The sequence below is a fragment of the Chrysemys picta genome, chromosome 7 (genome assembly GCF_011386835.1).
Source record: "Chrysemys picta bellii isolate R12L10 chromosome 7, ASM1138683v2, whole genome shotgun sequence".
NCBI classification, from domain to species: Eukaryota; Metazoa; Chordata; order Testudines; family Emydidae; genus Chrysemys; species Chrysemys picta.
This window is the reverse complement of record NC_088797.1, coordinates 32,189,897-32,203,160: the sequence shown is the minus strand read 5'-3', so window position 1 is coordinate 32,203,160 and position 13,264 is coordinate 32,189,897. Positions and strand designations below refer to the sequence as shown.

The 13,264-nt window shown below is 48.1% G+C and overlaps 1 protein-coding gene across 14 annotated transcripts in view; it reads left to right on the top strand.

The window, feature by feature from the left end:
• Positions 1–13,264, top strand: part of DPF2 (double PHD fingers 2) — a 118,508-nt gene that overhangs the window by 26,943 nt on the left and 78,301 nt on the right. For 4 of the 14 annotated variants that reach the window (XM_065553019.1, XM_065553018.1, XM_065553015.1 and 1 more), the window contains 5 exons: positions 2,475–2,612; positions 3,927–4,055; positions 4,904–5,016; positions 6,080–6,161; positions 9,474–12,937. In XM_065553019.1, coding sequence (XP_065409091.1) covers positions 2,475–2,612; positions 3,927–4,055; positions 4,904–5,016; positions 6,080–6,161; positions 9,474–9,520 — 509 coding nt within the window. In that variant the 3' untranslated portion in view covers positions 9,521–12,937. Of the gene's footprint in view, positions 1–2,474; positions 2,613–3,926; positions 4,056–4,903; positions 5,017–6,079; positions 6,162–9,210; positions 12,938–13,264 lie in introns of those variants that run through there. The other 10 variants (XM_005307870.5, XM_005307868.5, XM_024100390.3 and 7 more) reach the window with 5 other exon arrangements.

The window sequence follows — 13,264 nt, the reverse complement described above, 5'->3', positions numbered from 1 at the left end:
ACTAAGTGCCTTAGGAGCCTAAGGCATGGCCTGCACTGAAAAGTATTTCTGGTATAGCTATGTCCATTAGAAGTGTGACCCCTCTTTGCCCCCCCAACCAACAAGCTGTGCCAATAAAATCCTTAGTGTAGACACACTATACCAGCAAAAAAAATCCTAGCTTATTTCATTCGAGGACTTAGTATAAGTTACACTGTCAAAAGAACTTTTGTGTGTGTGTGTGGTGTGGTGGTGGTGGTGGTATAGGGTGCATCTCCACTAAAGCCCATGTCTACGCTGGGAGTGCTTTATTGGTATTCTTCCCCCTCCCCAGTTTTGTTTCAAGCAGAATGTAATAGATATAATGCACACCAGCTGTCTCAGAGTGGGGCTAGGACACCGAACCCCTTACCACCAGTTTGAATCCAGTCTGGGTCATTGTGACTGAAAACAGTCCTCATCTGACTGTGGTTGGGAGGCCAACGTATGAAACAAGTTGAGTGGTTTTCAGTCCATATACTACACTGACAAATCGCTCCTAGCGTGGACAGCGCTATCCCAGCACAGTAAAACCAATACGCACACCCAGATTCCCCCTGAACAAAACAAGCTGTATTGGTAAAAGTGTGGCTTTGCTGGTTTGATGACACTAGGGACTTCTGCCAGCACACCTTTGTCAGTCGGTGATCTCTGCTCTTTGTATTGCTGACTGACAGCTATTATGCCGGTCGAAATCCCTAGTGTAGACCTGGCCTAGGGAGGGGTTGCTGATGTAGCTCTATTGATAGAGCTGCTCTGACAAACACTCTATAGTGGGCACAATGCCTAAGCCCTGGTTCAAAAGTGACTTAGGGAAGCCAAGTCTCATTGAAGGTCAGTGGGATTTAGGCTCTTCTCAGAACTCTTCTGAACATTTTGCTTACTGCCCTTCTGCCTCAGCTGCTTGGTGGCATCGATAATTGGGATTTGGGGTTTTTGTCTCACTGGGTTAAGTGGGAGAAGGCCAAGTAAGGGATCTTTGCATGCAAGGGAGATCCTCTACTGTGGCCCAGCTTCCATCTCCAAGGCAAATGAGAGCAGGCTAGGGGGAATGCTTTAATTTTCACTAGCTTGGCATGATCCCTGAGGAACCATGTGCCAGCTGGGGTTGGCAGCAGCACATCATGCTCCAGCCACTCCTCAGACAGACAGACCCCTATGCTGGGAACTGCGAAGAGGGAGGCATAAGAGCCAGCTCTGGCTACCGAGGGGTTCCCTGGCTGTAGACTTGTAGGAGGTTCCCACTCCAGTAGCACAAAGGGAGTGGATTGCAACAGAAAACCTGTTGTCTGTCCCTGCCCCCACCCCCAATTCTGTTTAAGCAAGGTGTAATTGCTATAATGGCTATCAGGTGGCTCAGGATGGGGGGTAGAATACGAGCCCCTCACTGCCAGCTCAGCAGTTCAAATACAGCCTAGGTTGTTGGTGATGACCAAGAGCAGCTACCATCTGACTGCTGATTGTTCGCTAGTACATGAAATGAGTCAGGTTGGTCTCAGACCAGTTCCCAGTGGTGCCCACCTCTCAGAAGCCTTCTGTTGACACTGAGAGGCCAGTGGATATGCCATGAAGACTGACAGCTCATTTTGCCACCCCACAGTGGTGGGGAAGTCCCTCTACAGTAGGACTTGTCCTGGCTGTTTTGTGGCCAGAGGGTGTGGGAGAAACTTGCGCTGATGCTGTCTGCGCTGTGCCTGTTCTGTGGGCTTTGATCTCTGAGGCTGCCATTCTGTTACCAAACCATGTCAGAGGTAAATGGTAAGAAAGGAATGCAGACCAGGGAGATGGCTTCCGATTCCAGGGGCATCATGCTCTCTACTTCCAGCCCTGCAAGGGAGGTTGGTTTATTGCATGGAAAACAAGCCTTTTCTCTACCTCCTGTGGCTGTAAAGCAGCTGCCTTTTAGGGACAGCAAAGCAGGCAGAGGCAACAGGAGTGTGGGGATAGTGTGGTGTTTGCTTTCTGGGATTCTGTGTGGGATGCCTTCAGCTTTGTTCCAGTGTCACTTGATCAGAGAAACCATGCATCCAAGGAGACACCACCTTTTGGGGGCTCAGAATTTCTTAGTTAGGCAGGTTTAAACGCAAGAGAAGATGAGAATTTCCTTCTATGTTTCTTGGCTTGGATTGTTCTGGACAAAGCTTTCCCATCCCCATGAAGATCTGCTGGGCAAGCAGGAGATGTAGGGGAAAAGTAGGAGGATTTATGGCTTACAGTCAACAAGGGTAGAAACGCCCATGGCTTCTCAGGGTCTGGCCAAGCCATGAGTCTGCTGGCTCATGAAGTAGCCTCCTGAAGCCATGTTGGCTGTTGTACACTGTTAAATGCTGTGTCTTCGGGAGGAGGGCGGGTTGGGAAGGGCTGTCACAGGGAGCTGGGGGGTTGCACGTGAGCAGTGATGTGTGTGGCTCAAATGCCTGCCAGGAGCTCAGACCCATCCCCATTTTCTTTTGCAGTCTGTGGGAAGCGTTACAAGAACCGTCCTGGGCTCAGTTACCACTATGCTCACTCCCATCTGGCCGAGGAGGAGGGGGAGGATAAGGAAGATTCGCAGCCCCCGACGCCCGTCTCTCAAAGATCCGAGGAGCAGAAGTGTAAGACCTTTAGCCACTGTCTTGACCCCGTCTCCTGCATGTCCTGGCTCTTCTGTAGCCTTTGTTAGAAATGTAGACATAGGGCCAGAGTGTAGTGGTGAGGGAACCAAGACTACAGCTGGGACTCCTGTGGTCTATCCCCACCTCTAGGAGAGAAGTGGGGGTCTAGAGGGCTAGAACAAGAGGGGCTCAGAGTCGGGACTCCTTGGTTCTGTCCCTGGCTCTAGGAGCCTAGTGTCTTGTAGAAGGGAGCTGAGACACCTGGGATCCATGGGAACCAATATAATCTAGGTTGGAGGAATTAGCAGAGCGGTTAGATTAGCCAGCCCACAACTCTGGATTCTTTTTCTGCCTCTGCCCCCACTAGCTGTGTGTTAGGCGAAACGCTTCCGCTCTCTGTCTGTTTACCTTTACATAACACAGGTAAAAGAACAGTTACCTTTGTCATATGCAGAGTTGAGGCTTTGTGTTTCTAAAGTGCTTTGAGATCCACAAATGAAAGGTACTGCAGAAGTGGATAGAGCCCTGTGCAGATACAAAATTTATATCCGCTTTTTACCTGTGGATATCTGCGGAGTTGCAGGGCTCTAGCAACAACAAGCGAAACCAGCGGCGAAAGCTAATACACCTCTACCCCGATATAACGCTGTCCTTGGGAGCCAAAAAATCTTACCGTGTTATAGGTGAAACCGCGTTATATCAAACTTGCTTTGATCCGCCGGAGCGCTGCTTTACCGCGTTATACCCGAATAAGTGTTATATCGGGTTGCGTTATATCGGGGTAGAGGTGTATGTGAAAGTGGCTTGCACGCTCTTGGGCAGGAGATGCACACTGATGCATGGAAGGGACTCCTGTCCAGGAGTGTGTGAGCTGTTTGCACGTGCTAGCATGACCAGGGACTGCTGTTGGTGAACTTTATGCCCGCCCCAGTGGTCGGGGCTGGGGGCAGTACAGCCATGCTGGAGGAGCTGCCAGGCTGGGCACTGGCTCCTGTGAGTGGCAGCTCGACATGCTGCTGCCGTTCCTGGCCTGGTTGCTGGTCATGGCCCTGTGGGTCTCGCTCATTGTCTCTAGAGCCCTTCATCTCTGCGGATATCCGCTTTATATACATGGATATACATTTTGTATCCATGCAGGGATCTAGAAGTGGATACATTGGCTATGGTGTGATTCCTCTCTGCTGCATCTGGAAGCTTATGTGGGCCAAAGTCCCTGCAGGAATCTCATTGAATGATGTTCTTCTAGGTGTCATTGCTCACTCTAAATAACCTTGTCTCTGTTTGGTGGGGTGGGGTTGGCTCTTCTCCAAACAGCCAAGAAAGGTCCTGATGGCTTGGCTTTGCCCAACAATTACTGTGACTTCTGCCTGGGAGACTCAAAAATCAATAAGAAGACTGGGCACCCGGAGGAGCTGGTGTCATGTTCAGACTGTGGGCGATCAGGTACTTTGATTTGCAATACCTGCATTCAAGAGGCTGGATGCCCGTGATCCAGCATGAGGTGTTGCTGCTGCTTCATTTCACTGAGTTGGGGTTGTTCTTTATGCTGGCTGCCCTCTTATTTGTCCCATGGGTGGCTGCAGTGATGCATGATGGGACGCTGATGTCTCTCTTGCCCAGAGCCAGGAACATTTCTGCTCTTTTATTTAAGGCCAGTGCAAACTTTTGGCTACCTGGTTTCTTTTGTCCCACCTAAGCCAGCTGAAGGAGGAGACGGGGGACTATGCGTCAGTGCTCCTAGCTTATGTTCCCAGCTTTGGAAGGAGGGGAGAGGGGTCTAATGGGTTAGAGCAAGAGGAGACCTGGGATTCAGGACCTCTAGTTTCCATATACAGTTGTAGAATGAGAAAGGTCTTTAGTGGTTAGAAGAGTGAGAGACTGGAAGTCAGGACTCCTGGGTTCAACCCTTGGCTCTGCCACTGACTGGCTGCGTGACCATGAGCATGTCACTTCCCCTCTCCGTGCTTCAGCATCCCCATCTGTCTGTCTCTTTACCCTGCTCTCCTGTTAGCTGGAGAGCCTTCTCCTCTGCTGTTGTCTGGAGCAGCCTCTCTGTATGTTTCTACTTCCTTCCTTGTCTAGCACTGCTCCTTCTCTATTTCCTCCTCTCTGGGGGCAAGAGCCGTCACCATTGCAGTTGCTGCTATTTGGAAACAACCTCTGTGTATCTTCCTGCCTCCCTATGTTTCATGCTTCATTTCCATTTCTCTTGCTTCTCTGAACTCTTGCCACTTGTCCAGGCCTGACGTGTCTAACATCCATGTGTGGCTTTGTTTCACCCACTTTGGCAGGGCACCCTTCTTGCCTCCAGTTCACCCCGGTTATGATGGCAGCAGTGAAGACGTACCGTTGGCAGTGCATCGAGTGTAAATGCTGCAACATCTGTGGTACCTCGGAGAATGATGTGAGTACCTTTCGGTGCTGGCAGGATCGACCATGGCAGAGCAAGCTTGACACTTTGGGCATCCCCACCTGCAAATGGGGACCAGCAAGCCTCAAGGGGTACATGTCGTTTGTGTCCAGAAATTATCTCCCCAAGTATTTATCTGCCTACATCTTGCCATGCTGCACAGCGAGAGCAGAAGCTTGCACAGTTTTGGCAGAGGCAGGAGAATAATCTTTGGAATGGAGTTTACTGTGGGAGTTGAAATTCTGAATGGAGACTAGCTGGGAGGTAGGATTATGGATAATGTCCAAGGTAGGCTCTCGGGGAGTGTGTGTTCCAGGCTGGAGTAATGCAGCTTGAGACCTTAGGTGTACCATTACATTGCCCTCTCCCCCTAGGTCAGGGGACCTGTTCTACTCTAGCTGGGGAATGTGGCTTCCCCACTGGTTTTGGTAGTTGCTTCTCCCATTACCTAAGGATCTCTGCAGATACAGACAGGCTGTATTGGTTTCACATGTGGCAGCTCCATTCTCAGAGCAATTAATCGCCTCTCTGCAGACTCAGGCGGGCATCACTACATTAGTCACTTATGGAGAAGCTCCATCCTAGACAGAGCTAATGTATCAGGCTCTCTGCAGACTCAGGCATACGTCTCTGCATCACACTCAGGTCACGCTATCAGAATTTGTTTCGCAGTACCAAAGGGTAGAAAATCAAAACCTGAAATCCTGACCTTTTAACATGAATCTAAGAGCCAGGACCCTAGGCATGTGAGTATGCCTTGATCCAGCCCTGCAGGTGTTACACAGACCTCTTCAGTGGCTGTTCCACATAGGAATCTACTACTGCTATCAGCTAATGGAGTTACTCTTGTGGCTTGAGTGGTAGAGGCTTATGCTTTTAGTGTCAAATGTGGCAGGTCTAATCCTGAGGAGTTGGTTAGACTCGCATGTCACTATAGCTCTCTCTGTTGTTCTTTGTGGGATGGCAGAATCATGCAGTGATTTGTAAATAGAGCCCTTTTGTGAAGCTGTGTTGAATCATCCGAATTTTCCTTTATTTTCCTCCCCCCTCTGCTTAGGACCAGCTGCTCTTCTGTGACGATTGTGATCGTGGGTATCACATGTACTGTCTAACTCCGCCCATGTCAGAGCCACCCGAAGGTAAATGTAGTGCTCCTTGGCCCATTCTTCATCTGTCTCTTTAGAATTCTGATAACTTATATGATTTTGGTTCTGAGTACTAGTGATTGATAGCATTGGGCCACGGCACAGCATGATGCAAGCAGGAAATGTGCAACTTTCTCCCACACGTCTCTGAATCCCATATAACATCCCGTACTATTCTGGGCCTGGCTTCCCTCCCCACCCAGAGCTCTGCCAAGGTCCCTCAAACTTGCTGCATGGCCTCGCTTGCTATTTCAGCTCTGAGCTCCCTAACACATGTAGCTCTGCTGATCCCCTATGATCCTAACCCACAGATCCCTCTGCTGCCCAAGTCCTTCCCTCCCCTGCCCAGTGCCCTACAGTCCTAATTTGCAGCAGCACCCCCTCTCACTTATTCCAGTCCTGGGTGCCTCTTAAACTGACAAATGTGCTAAGTGGTGTGTGTAGGATCTTGTGGTGAAGGGAACACTGTGCTAAGTGTAGGGTTAGGTTGGGACTCTACTTATTCATATTGTGGATATCCCCTAGGAGGCCCAGTCATGGGACAGAACCTATTATGCTAGGTGCTGGACAAATACTCCAAGTTCCCCATAACTTTCCTTGGTTTTCTTAGAGTCAGATTCCAAGTCCAGAAGGGACCACTGTGATCCAACTAGTCTGTCCTTTTGTATCTCATAGGCCATGGGACTACCCTGAATTAGTTGATGTTTGAGATGGAGTAGACATCCAATATTGATATTTAAAAGGGAGGATTTAGATACAAGGGCCAACAAATTCAGACTCGGAGGAAGCAGGTGCAGCTCTCATTGAAATTGATCAGAGATGTTTCTGCTTACATCAGAACCTGTGAAATTCTTTGGTCTGTGTCATGCATGAGGTCAGATTAGATGAGGTCTGTGGACCTCCCTCCCTCAGCCTGCTGTCAAAATAGTCAGATACACTTTCTCCGGGCAGTGCCCTCTCCAGTAAGATCCTCCTAGTACTAAATCATCACTTTTTCTATGCCAACTGGGATGTGGTAGGAATGTCATTAGGCTTCCTGAGGAAGGAAGTATGGGGACTGCATCCTGCCAAGCGTGGAAACATTTCTGCGTTGGTAGCAAAATCAAGAGTACAGTGGCAGAGTCCAGATTTTCCACCAGCCCCACCTTTCCTTGCACAATGCGCTGATTCATGGTTTCAAAGCAAACTGGTTACAGTTGAGCAGCCAGAAGCAATCTCTGGTCTAGATTCACCCATGTTAATTTTAAATCGCCTTTTAATTATCTCACTTAACATTACCTAGATGGAGTAATATCTGAAGATCTTGGGAGCTTTGTTTCCTAACATACTGGGAGCACATAGTCCTGGATTAACACTTGTTGGGATATGTTTAGGGCCCTACCAAATTCACGACCATGAAAAATGCATCACAGACCGTGAAATCTGGTCTTTTGTGTGCTTTTACCCTATACAATACTGATTTTATGCGGGAGAGCAGTGTTTCTCAAATTGGGGGTCCTGACCCAAAAGGGAGTTACAGGAGGGTCACAAGGTTATTTTAGGGGGGTCGTGATATTGCCACCCTCACTTCTGTGCTGCCTTCAGAGCTGGGTGGCCGGAGAGTGGTGGCTGTTAGTCGGGAGCCCAGCTCTGAAGGCAGCGCCCTGCCAGCAGCAGCACAGAAGTAAGGGTAGCAACACCATACTATGCTACCCTCATTTCTGCGTTGCCTTCAGAGCTGGAGAGTGGCGGCTGCTGACTGAAGGCCAAGCTCTGCGGGCAGCAGCGCAGAAGGAAGGTGGCAATACCATACCAGGCCATCCCTACCTCTGTGCTGTTGCTGCCGGCGGCTCTGCCTTCAGAGCTACGCCCTTGGCCAGCAGCTGCCACTCTCCAGCTGCCCAGCTCTGAAGGCAGCCGCTGCCGCCAGCAGCAGAACAGAAGTAAGGGTAGCAATACCGTACCCCCCCCCCCCCCCAAAATAACCTTGCAACTCCCCTGGAACTCCTTTTTGGGTCAGGACTCCTACAATTAAAACAGGGTGAAAATTCAGATTTAAATAGCTGAAATCATGAAATTTACGATTTTAAAAATCCTATGACTGTGAAATTGACCAAAACGGACCCTGAATTTGGTAGAGCCCTAGATATGTTCCAGGGACAAGAGTATGAGGCTTGTGGACATAATTGGGAATTGGGCAAGGACTGTAAGAGACGAGCAGTACTGCCTAATAGGCTGCACAACCTTCATCCTATTTTGCTTCTAAAGGAGCCACTGGAGAGTGGGAGGGCTTAAAGGGTTAATGCCTCCTTCATATTTACTGCCAGTTGGAAAGGGACTGAATCTGGGATCTCTATGTTGCCAGTTCACTTTCTCCTAAGTCATTTATTAATATGACCATATTCCCTACGATGCCCCTACCAAGATCTGGGCCTTGTTACTGTATGTGCACTATTGGTAATATTATGGTAGCACTTTGGGGGCTCAGCCAAGATTGTTAGTAGTACGGTGGTAGTGGTTGAGGTCCCAAAAGAGATTGGGACTTGTTATCGCATGTGCATTATTATTAGTAGTATATTAATATCTAGAGGCCCCAACCAAGAGTCTGGAATAAACTACTGGCATGAGGCACCAGTATAACTGTTTCCATACTAGGGGGTTGTGCCGCTTTAGCTATACCATTTTCAAACTGGTGTAGTTAAAAGCAGTATGAACACTGTGTGGACAAACCCACAATGAGGCAGTTCCTGACCCAAAGTGCTTGCATTCTAAATAAACAAAGGCTGGGAGAGGAAATAGTGGTACAGAGAGGGGAAGTGACTTGCCCAAGGTCACATAGTAGGTCAGTGGCAGAGCTGGAAATAGACCCCAGTTTGGCATCCTAGATAGCATTGCCTGTTAATCTGTTGTTCTAACGTTGCTCTATCGTCCTGTTAAACAGCTGCTGTGTTCCACCCCGGAGCTGGCTACATTTCAGCAGCCGGCAAATCGCCCCCTCACACATATGCAGTTCACTAAGCATTCTGGGAAAGCCTAGTTACTGAGTCTTCACCTCTTCTTGCAGGGAGCTGGAGCTGTCACTTGTGTCTGGATTTGCTGAAGGAGAAAGCCTCAATCTATCAGAACCAGAACTCCTCTTGATCCGGTTTTGGGTTGGAGGGCAAAGTGTGGCTCAGTAGAGTAACCTCCAGTCATTCATTACATACAGGGCTCTGTTACTTTTTCTGTCTCTTCTCCCCCCCCCCCCCTTTTTTTTTTTAAATGGTTTAACCTTTCCTGTGTTTCTTTGGGTTCCTTTTTGTTCAATTTCTCTCCTTCCCAAAGCAGATTGGACTCCGCCTGTTACCAGAAGATCCATCCTGGCCTGGGGTTAGAAGTGGATCCACTTCCCCTGCCATATCAGGTGAAGTCTTGTACGCAAGGCTCTCCCTTGGTTGTTGCTGCATTTCGGCCTCTGTCTAGGCACTGTTCCAAACATACATAGCGTGAACCAATGCTTGACCCTCACTGAAGGCAAAGCCAATCCTAACACGCAGATGAGATGCAAAAAACAGGAATCTCCTCTCTGTATAGGAGGGAGAATCGCCTTATTCATCCTGGTGAAAGATGTCTTAGTTTCTCCAGTGCAGGAACTGCAGAAAAACGCCATAGGAGAAAAGGGGTCTTACATCCTCGCTTAAATGACTCCTATTCCTGAGTCTGCTTTGTCATTCAGCATTACCGAGTTAGCAGCCACCTCCAGGGCTCCCGTCATCCACGCTCTTATGCTACAAGTCTGTCTGAGCAAAATCAACCCGTCAGGTAAAGGGAAATGGCTCCAGACATTCTGCGTGTCCCAAATCCTCCTCCTCCTCCACTTACTCTCTAATTACTGGGTTTAAGTCCACACACTTCTCCTAGTATAGACAGGAAGCAGTGCTTGTCCCTGGTTGATAGTAGGGTATTGATCACTGATCGCCCCTTCCTTCCACAAGTTGAAAGTGGTTTGACTGGTATAGGTGACAAGACCACACTATTTTCAATACCACCTGCTAGAGAATTGATTCCAGCACTGGTCAAAAGGGATCCAATGTGTGGGTGAGGGTGTGGTATCCCTCGTTTGTCAGCCAGTGTCAACCATGGATCAATATCCCAGTGTAGAGAAGGCCTTTGATTTCCACCTGAGTCAAACCAGTTTAAATATGAAGTGACTCCATTGTATCTTGGTGTATGCTGGTCTGACTGAGATCAGAGTCAAACCCATAGACCCTGCAGTACCTCAGCTTGATTGCATGTTTACACCTGTCCTGTAAAACTACACTCAGTATCCCATGGTTCCAGGTTTTAATGGTCTCACAGGGTTTAAAATTTCACCAGGTTACTTTGGAAAAGGTCTGCCCCGGCCTCCTTTACAGACTCCATCCTTGAGAGGAGAAAGGGATGGTCCTTAGGATTCTTCACTGCTGCCTTAACATAGTCCAAATGTGTAAGTTGGCCCTTCCCATGTACATCCCCTGCACTCAAGCATTTTAATGGAGTTTTGCTTATTATATTTTTAACCTACAAAGCCTGTCGTCCTGGCTTTTGGTGATGGTGTAGATTTTCATATCATTAGGATAATGAAACTACAGTTGGGGCTTTCATCCCGGGCTCTTGAGTCCCATACAGAAGCTGGTTGATCGCCATCCCTGCAAGAGGCTTGAGTCCTCCCGTGCTGTAGCAATGGCAGCACCATGCCTCCTGATAGGAGGATGATGGTTTGGGACGAAGGGTTCGGAACAAGCAGAGAACTCCAGTGTTTCCATGGAACAAGGTGCGGATGGACTAGTCTTTTGATTTGCAGATCCCTTTGCCGCTCCAGTTAATGTGCCTATCCAAGGGAGCTGCATGCCCAAGACTTGGGAGTGCCTGTTCCAGCCGGTCAATGGGTATGAATGCATGCCAGCAGGGACCCATCTCCTCATGCCATGGTGTGTTGGGCTGAGCTGGCTCGTTTCAGGACCTTGCTCTGCTCGACAATGGAGGAAAAGAAGTCAGTTAAGCCCAGTTGTTGTTTTTCCTCCCAGCTCGCTGCTGGGCGCTCCCTCACTTGGAAAATAAGGATCCCTCTCCTTCGCTGTTTTTGTTTCCGCTCTGCAGGAAACTCGTAGAATCATGTGACTGGGAATCCACTGGTGACCTTTTGAAGCCCTCTTTGCATCACCGTTTTCAGTAGCAGGGGTCAAGGTGCATGGGACGATTTTTGTTGTACAGCCCTGGTATAGGATGAAGCATCTTTGGAAGGGTGACACAAAAGGGTTCTGTTGAATAATGTGCCTGTTTTTTCTAAATCGACTTCAAACCTACCTCCAAAATCCCTTTTTACGTTCTTCCTCACTCACTAGAAATGCATTTTAAAAAAAACACTTCACCTGTACAAAAGGGGATGGATGGCTCAGGAGATGGTGAATGGGAACACTCTCATTCACACTAGGTTACTGGTTCAAATCTAGTCCAAGCTGGTAGCAATCAGAAGCCATTGTATGAAATGAGTTTTGTGGGTCTCAATCCACAAAAATGCCAGGGTCAAGAAGGCCATAGAGACTGGACATGGTGGCACAATGAGGATGCTTGCCATGCTGGCCCTTATGTGGCTAAAAGTAGACTGTCAGTCCAGACCCGTTCTGAGCACTACTTCAGATGGAAATCATTAAATAAAAGACCCCACTCCCTCCACACTTGCACAACAGTGACATGTCTGCATTTGTTTGAAATCCTATATCCACTCAGCAGTGGCTGTGGTTGGAAGCCACCTGAAAAGAGAAGCATAGCTTTGCCCACTTCATTACCTTATCCACTCTTACGAATGACTGTCCAAGCTGAAATGGGTGGGGATTCAATGCAGGGAGAGGCAGAAACCCTTTTTGCCTCTGATTCCATCCAGAGCCTCCTAATAAATGGGGCTCAGTCACTGAGCAAATCTCTCTTGCTTGGGTAACTGGGGAGCTGTTGCCTGAACTGAAATTGGCCGTTCCCCAGCAGCTCTCGCCAGCACTGCAGGGCCCTGAGTGTCTTGGACGGGCCACAATCCTCTGCAAAGTATCACATGTGTGTCTTATCCCGCCTACCCCCAAAAAAACACCAAAACGGCTTGTTAAACCTCTCTGTTGTCACTTTGGGGTGGGTTACTTTTCTTAAATTTCTGTGTAGCTCTCCTTGCAATGGGAATTCAACGCTCAGGTCAGATGTGTCCCCAGATATATTGGTTTCCCATAAGGAGACTCTTTAGGGTTGGGATGGGGAATATTATATAGCTCATATCTGTGCTTTCACCTTGTAATGTTTTTCAGGGTGGGTGTGTGTGTGGGTGTGTGTGGGGGGTCAGCTTGATTTCCTCTACTCTTCTTTATGATGCTGCTTCTTCCCCTGCCCCCTCTTGGAGGAGAAATGTCACAGTTCTGAGCAGGGAAAGCCGCCTGCTGCTGAGTTAGTTTTCTTCTTTGACTGACTTTCACAGCTTTTCCCTCTGACTTAGCAAGCTGCCTCCCTCACTCCCACACACATGCACACATGCATTAACAGACAACTATGTGTTGAGAATAGTGGACTTGTGTTTTTCCATTTCAATAACCTAATTAAATCACAAAGTTTCAGAAGCATATTTTGGGTTTGGATTTTTTTAATTTACAGAGTAAAAAACAAATGGGAATTTTTTGCTGCTGTTAAGATTCCTTTTTTCCTCTTTCCTTCCCACTTTAATTGGAGCCAAGGTGTGTAATTTTTTTAAGGTACTGTATTAAAAAAACATTAGTAAATAAACATTTTTACACGGATCTCTCATTTTAAGCTGCCTTGTTTGTTACTGATACAGATGCTGTGAGATTAGATGCTGGGGGTGCTTCTGAGTTTACTATGCAGTTCTCCAGGGAAAGCTGTTCAGGTAAAGGTGTTGTGTATTTCATCTTTCTATTTTCCACCCCTCTGTTAGATCCTGATTCAGCAAGGTTCTTAAGCTTGTGTCTAACTTCTAGGCAGGAGAGTGGTCAAAGGAAATCACTCTCATAGATTTTAAGGCCAGAAGGTTCTATTTCATCACCTACTTTAACCTGCATAGCACAAGCCAGAGAACTTCACCCAGTGACTCTTGTGATCCCCATGAC